At 43.9% G+C, this 7542-nt stretch overlaps 1 protein-coding gene across 1 annotated transcript in view; it reads right to left on the reverse strand.

Moving 5' to 3' along the window:
• Nucleotides 1-2385: 2385 nt before the first annotated feature.
• Nucleotides 2386-7542, reverse strand: part of CCDC150 (coiled-coil domain containing 150) — a 40112-nt gene continuing 34955 nt past the window's right edge. The window contains exons 25-27 of the mRNA XM_019554344.1: nucleotides 7029-7115; nucleotides 5296-5415; nucleotides 2386-4358 (exon numbers count right to left, since the gene is read on the reverse strand). Coding sequence (XP_019409889.1) covers nucleotides 4242-4358; nucleotides 5296-5415; nucleotides 7029-7115 — 324 coding nt within the window. The 3' untranslated portion in view covers nucleotides 2386-4241. The remainder of the gene's footprint in view (nucleotides 4359-5295; nucleotides 5416-7028; nucleotides 7116-7542) is intronic.

A 7542-nucleotide genomic window follows, 5' to 3' on the forward strand; every position in this document is an offset into this window, starting at 1 on the left:
ACCCCAGAGTGCTGAGGGAGTTAGCAGAGGTCATTACGGGACCCCTGGCACAGCTTTACAAGCACTCGTGGTGCTCTGGTGAGGTGCCAGAGGACTGGAAAAGGGCCAATGTCCCCATTTCCAAGAAAGGGAGGAAAGACGACCCAGGAAACTATAGGTCCGTTAATCTTACCGCAGTCCTGGGAAAGCTTTTTGAGAGAATTATCCCGGCACATGTCCACGAGGGGCCAGCAGGGGAGATTATGCTTAGGGGCAACCAACATGGGGTCATTAGAGGCAGGTCCTGTCAGAGCAACCTGGTTGCCTTCTACAACTAGGTCACAAAATCCTTGGATACAGGTGTCACAGTGGACATAGTTTTTCTGGACTTTAGGAAGGCCTTCAACACTGTCTCTCACCCCATTCTCATTAAAAAATTGGGCGACTCTGGTGTCGATCCCTACACAGTCAGATGGGTTGCCAATTGGCTGGAGGGCCAGACCCAGAGAGTGGTGGTGGATAGGTCTTTTTTGACCTGGAGAGATGTGGGCAGTGGGGTCCCCCAGGGCTCAGTTCTTAAGCCCGCACTGTTCAACATCTTCATCAGCGACTTGGACAAAGGGGTGAAAAGCACCTTGTTCAAATTTGCTGATGACACGAATACGTGGGTAGAAGTGGGCACACTAGAGAGGGACAGGCTGCAATCGGACAGGTTACAAAGGTGGGCGGATGAGAAAAGGATGGGTTTCAATACTGACATGTACAAGGTGATGCACCTAGGGAGGAAGAACCAGTAGCGTACCTACAGGCTGGGGAACTCCCTTCTCATCAGCACAGAGGCAGAAAAGGATCTTGGGGTCACTGTTGATTCCAAGATGAACATGGGCCACCAATGTGGGGACGCAGTCAGGAAGGTTAACTGTACCTTGTCATGCATCCATAGATGCATCACGTGGAGGTCCAAGGAAGTGATCCTCCCCCTCTATGTGACATTGGTCAGGCCGCAGTTGCAGTACTGCATCCAGTTCTGGGCACTGCACTTCAGGAGGGATGTGGACAGCATTGAGAGCATCCAGAGGAGGGCCACTTGCATGGTCAGGGGGCAGCAGGGCAGGTCCTATGAGGGGAGGCTATGGGACCTGAAACTGTTCAGCCATCATAAGAGAAGGCTGAGAGGGGACCTGGTGGTCATCTATAAACTGACCAAGGGGGACCAGCAGGCAATGGGAGAGTCCCTGTTCCTTCGAGCACTACCTGGAGTAACAAGGAATAACGGCCATAAGTTGACTGAGAGTAGTTTCAGGCTAGATAACAGGAGGCGCCACTTCACAGTCAGGGCAGCTAGGAGCTGGAACCAACTTCCAAGGGAAGTGGTGCTGGCTCCTACCCTGGGGGTCTTCAAAAGGAGGCTAGATGTACACCTAGCAGGGGTCATTTGACCCCAGCATCCTTTCCTGCCATGGCAGGGGGTCAGACTTGATGATCTGCTCAGGTCCCTTCCAACCCTATCAATTCTGAAACTATGACAACAGCCGGGAGGGAGGGGAAGGGGGCCCTGCTGTGAGGCAGAGGTGGGTGTGGGGGAAGGAGCCCCCACACTGGAGAAGGAGGCAGTGGTGGTGGAGGGAGTCTTTACATGGCTGGCCCCAAAGGGTGAGCAGGTGGTGAGGAGGGCCATGTTAAACACTCCCTGAAATCCATCATTCTTGACAGGCAATTAACTAGTATATATCTAAAACTGCTTATGGTAAAGAAGTTTTGCTACAGTCCTTACAAGGGTCTGGGGTTTAACCTTGTGTGATAGAGAAGTCCTTCTGGAAACAGTAGCCAAGAAGTGTGGTATCCTAGGAGACAGTCTGGGTAAGGCAGCAGGAATGGGCTTGTCTGCACTGCACAGAGTGTCTCCTGGGATACCATATTTCCTGGGCACTCTTATGTTTCCAGGATTTATTCCTGTTACACAGTTGGACATGACTCTGGAAAAGTCTCTCTATATTCTGCTTTCCAAAACACAAGGCATGCGTTTTATTTGGGGGCGTGTGGTATGCAAAAAAACCAAAAACAGTAATCAGCAGCTAATTTGGGAAATGCTCTCATCTGCAGCTCCTCTTCCATTGTACTGATGGGAGCTCTTAGGAAAAAACCTCTTATATTATAGTTTCCTGAGCCTTTTTTTCACCACCAAGTGAGATTTACAATAGTAGGTAAGTAATAGCCCATACTCTAGACAATTTTGAAAGTGAAAAGGATGAAAATAAGTACAAGCAATATTTACAATTATATTTTGCCTTATGATTCCCATGATTAAATCATAATTTGGGACAAAGGGCTCTCACATTTCAAGTTATAAGCAGTAATAGGAGGCATGAAGCATAGAACAGAATGACTCAAGTTGCAACTTTGTACAGAAAATTAAAGACAATTTAATGGCTATTGAAACTACAGGGTTGGATTACACTTATATTTACACACAGCACTCCAGAGACCTGTAGCTGAAAAGAGACAGCAGGAAGCTTGACAAGGAAAATGCACTAAACACGTGGATCAGCAACAACAGCTGAAAGAAACTGGATGCCAGAATCTGGCACAGTTTCTCCCCTCCAATTAACCATTTCTATTTGTGCCTTTTGCTGAGCTTCTGAGAGAAGAACGTTTTCTGCCCTTTACAGAAAAAGGTCGCAGTGATTTATAATTAAAAATTAATTTTCTAATGAAATAGATCTAATTTATAGAAAAAGATAAGGCAGCAAGCAATATTCCTTGGTTGGTTTCAGGTTAAGACTGCTTTATAGTCTGGTGCTATGAAAAGCAGGAGTTAGTTGCAGGTTTGCTATTGACTTATTGCTATGAGGTGGATAAACAAGATTGTTTTCACTTTATCCAATTAACTACAGGGAGGAGACGTGAATTGTATGGCACCTCTTCACCTTAATGGCATCTAGGGAGGGGAGAGTCAAAGTGGTATTAACGAGTTTTTAGGATTTTTTGAGGCAGTCCACTTGAAGTTAACAAGTATCATTCTTTAACTTAAGTGGAGCAAGCTATTGTCATTTGAAGTCCATGTGGTACAAATGCAGGTTTATAAGCAGGCTGGGGTAGCATTAACTAGGCACCAACTGTGCTTGGCCCCTGACCTGATCCTATAGGAAGGCAAAGTCTCTCATTTCAGGCTCTGCAGAAGCAAAAGAACACCACGTGGTCAGATGCTGACAGCACTGATAATTTATAAGTTAGGGCTGTCACAGCATGCATCTTGTTATGCTGTAAAGTCCAGCCAGAGGAGTAGGATGGTCATAAGTGATTATCAGCTGAGCAGTGAAACAAAGGAGCCGTCCAAAACAAAAGACATTAGTATTTAAACCTTCTTTCCTTTGAGATATAAAAATTAAGACTTTTTTTGTCCAAAGTGGGACAGGCTGAATCAGTTACGTTAATCACACTGGCCCTGATTACATACCGTGATCCCCTCCCATGCACCTTGCAAACAGGTAGGGTTCCAGAATGGGCTGACATCTTTGTTTCCTCACTGCTTAGACTCAGCTGCTGTTGGCAGCAGTAGAGTCATTTTTATCAGCTGAGAACTGATCCCACAAATCAGAAACACCCAGCAATGGACACGTGCCTGCCTTGGCTCAGGAAGTTTTACTTTCGCTAACCCATGAATGTTACAGACCATTCCAAAGAGGCTAAATCCCCTTGAGAGCATTCTGGGTTCTCAAAGTATTGCTAACACCTGCTTGCATTGCAAACCCAGGCCTAATTTTAAGCTGTCAAAACTCAAATGAGGGCTGGGAGGTAAAGCTTCCTATAAAGATGCTTTAGAGAGAATATCTTTGCTATAAATAACTTTGGCTAATCTTAGTTCCATCATTTTAAAATAGGGGGAAGTGGTAATTCGGGTCTCAAACAATGATGTCTCAGTAGTACTGGATAGCTGAGACTTACAAGTTAACCAGAAGCAAAATATATGATTTAAATATAACACTATTAAGTATACAAAAACCTGTCTGTGCACTGGTGCACTAACTAGCAAGTCCATATCCATTTTAATTGCAGGACCCCCTTCAAACGCACAGGTGACAAGGCCTCTCTTTATGTTCACTCAAAAAGTCTTCTCCATAAATACGCAGTTCCTTGTATGTTAAGGTGCTTTAGGCTTAGGATTACCCTGAGTACATCTGCTGCCAGAATGTGATGATCTGGCCAGAAACTATGCTGTTCACAGGTGGTAGATTAGGCTGGATCAGATGGGTCACATGACATCACTTCCTGTCCAGCTCAGACTGATACTTCCTGGCAATTAGTTTGAGCTGCTGTTTGGTCTCCCAGCGATTTAGGGAGGCTTGACTAGGAAGTTTCATTGCTTCTTCCTTCTCTGCCTGTTAAAAGGATATAACATGCAAGCTGAGTTATTCCCCAGAAAAGAACCATTCTGTACATCCAACAGAGATATTTCAACAGCTCAAGGTACGTCTTTAGAGCCAGCTTAAACAGTAATGCAGGGATAGCTACATTTGTAACAAGTCTCTTAGATCTTTACATAAATAAAGTTTTGTTTTTTTTTTTTTCCAGAAAGGAGTCTTGGGGGGGAGGGAAAGGGCAAGGGACTGTATAGTTGTGGAGAAAGAAATCCAAAAGGAAGGCACTGATTTTCAGTAGAATTATTAGGGAAAAGCGCACCAGACAGAAATATAGCAGCTATGGCAGAGTGGAGAAACAAGTCCCTTGTAGTTCCTTTCCTGTGCCCAACATATCCCCACGTGGATGTATTTTACCTACTAAATAAGGCTTGCTACTTGCATCCATAAGCAAGAGGTCAGCGAACAAGCTACATACTTGAATAAGGCTGACTTGGACCTTTTGTTTTTCTTGTGGTAATGAGATGCTTGATGGAATAACAGGGAGCTTAAAAAACTGAAGTTCTGTTAGCTAGCTTTAACATGATCAAAAAACTAAACTTATTCTAATTTGGCTCTTTTTTTCATTAGAGGTGGGGACGTTCTGTTTGTTTGGAAATAACAACTCTCTTGGTCTACAACAGGACATAGTAGGGTTGAATCCTTCTAAATTCTCCAGAAAATAATCTATGCAGATTAGGTATATCCAAACAGGAGTGTTGGTTTTCTTCTGACATAAGTAATTGGCACTGCAGAGAGGGCAGCTGCTATTACTTTTCCTAAGCTACTACCAGTACTTGTTTCTTTGTAGGGAATGCTTGTTCCTTAAGATTATTAGTACCATTGTTTCCCAGCCACATCTACTGTCTGATTCTCTTCAAGCTGCCCTCCCTTGAAGAGAAGCAGTTTACTTATTTACCTCCTTTCCATAACTATTTTCATTAGGGATCTTCAGCTGATGGTTTTTTACTGGCTCTAGCTGCAGTCTGTCAAACTTAAATTTGAACCAGCGATGAGCTTCCTCCAGGTTAGCTGTGATCTGAGAGAGAAAACCGTAATAGTAATTAGAGTCAGAAAGACAACCAGTAGCAAGATCAAGTTTTGAGCTCCACGCTGGAGGCAAAATTCCAGCTCTGATTCCTGTATATGTAAGTACAGATCACAACACTTGGACAGCTTTTCCACTTGGTCCTGTATCACTGAAGGTGATGGTACAGTTGTACGTTATGCTGCTGTTATGCCCTTACTAAGTTACTAATGAGACTCTTGCTGGGACTGACCAAGAAAAAGACAGGGCTAAGAAGAAGGAAAAAGCATCTAAACCAAAGTGGAGAAGAGAAGAAAATAGAGGCCAAATACAGAAAACCTCTGCGGAACTATTTGAGAGCCAGGCCCTTGCATGGAAATGTTTTGATACAAGAAACATTGAAAAAATGATGAATACTATAACGTTCTTATAGTCCGTGTTTTACCTTTTGAATTATGAAGGCCTTTTGCTCTGAACAGACCTATAAACAAATGCTATGAAATACTGCAGGGTAGTGGCTGGTATGCCACAGGTTAAGCACTGATCCTTGCCAAGTGCTGTTCTGATCTTCTCCTCTCCACCCAGAACACCTGATGGAGTTTGTGTCCTAGGGCATTGGCAAGTGTGGGATGGGACAGGGGCAGGATGCTGTGCAAGAGATGTCACCACCAAAAGCCAGCTTAATCCTTCTGGCTCTTTTGCAGGTTTATATGGCGAGCAAGGATCCAAAACCCATTTTTGGATTGTAGCTGCAGGGCCAGGGGAGGTTAAAGTTGTCCATTGGTGGTGACACCTGACACTTTTCTCTTGCAGGAGTGCTTCCTGTTGAGTGTCTGGGGCTCACATGCCACACACAGTAGATGTCTGTGCTACTTATAGCCCATGTGCCCTGAACTGTGGGGACCTTACCTACAGGAGGTATCCTTTGTAAAACAATCATCACAGCAACAATGTTTCATTTGGTCTGAATCTGATTCCATCTTCAAGAAGATGTGATTTGGTGTGACATCATTCAAAATGACACAACAGCAGCTCACAGAGGAAGTCCATTAACAAATTAATAGATTTACACTGATATCAGCCACTGAACCAGGTAAAACCTCAAGCTGTGGTAAGACCTTCCTGTTACCAAATGGCCTGTGCAGGATACTAAGAACTCTAAACTGAAAAATGTCTTCTGCTATGGGGTAACTGATATATACGACAGAGGTTCTCAATCTTTTAAGACTTGAGGCACTTCTTTTGAGACTGAAGGCACCCCATGGAACTGCCAGCTCTAGTTTTTATTTTTTCTTTTGCCTACAGAAAAATAGGCAAAGAACTCTGATTTACCACTATGGATTTCTATTGGAAATCTCTGGGCTTATTTTATTCATGTTTGTAAATTAACAGTACTAACATTGTGTGGCATCTTGTAACACCTATGAAAGGATCAAGGCACCCCAGGGCTATGTGGCACCCTGGTTGAGAATAAGTCATACAGGGTGAAATTAAATGGGGATGCATCTTTATTCCCACTTAACAAAAATCCCACCTTTTAAGATGTAGAGAGCCCTATCCACCATGGATGACAACTCAGAGGCCAATTCTATCAAAGCGTAGCTTCTTTCTTGGATTGTACTTGCCTGTTCTGACTCTACCCTGGCTTCTTTCAGTTTCCGCTCAGTTTCCTCTTTGCATTTCTTCAGGTGTTTGACTGTTTCTTCCAGGCTCTACAAGGAGAAAAGTGTCACAGAGATTCCTCCCTTTATTCTGAAGTAGGGCATAAAAATATTCAACTCATGTAATAAAAAAGCCAGGACTCCAGATTAGAAATCTGAATTTAAAAAAACAAACAACCTTTCCCTTTGTCCTTCCCTGCAACTCAGATCCTAAACTGCACAGCAAACTACCATCCATACTCTAATAAGCAGGTGTAGGGAAAGATTCGAACAACACACTTTGGAGTAGGAAGTCACCAGCACTTAGCCTCTATCTGTAGGAGTCTAATAACAACCAGCATGGGTTCATCAGTGGCAGGTCCTGTCAGACCAACCTGGTGGCCTTTTACAATCAGATCACCAGATCATTAGATGCAGGAGTAGCAGTGGACATAGTCATCCTGGACTTCCAGAAGGCTTTTGACACTGTCTCTCACCC

This window comes from Crocodylus porosus, unplaced genomic scaffold, assembly GCF_001723895.1.
Source record: "Crocodylus porosus isolate Cpor-Errol unplaced genomic scaffold, CroPor_comp1, whole genome shotgun sequence".
In the NCBI taxonomy this organism is placed as follows: domain Eukaryota; kingdom Metazoa; phylum Chordata; order Crocodylia; family Crocodylidae; genus Crocodylus; species Crocodylus porosus.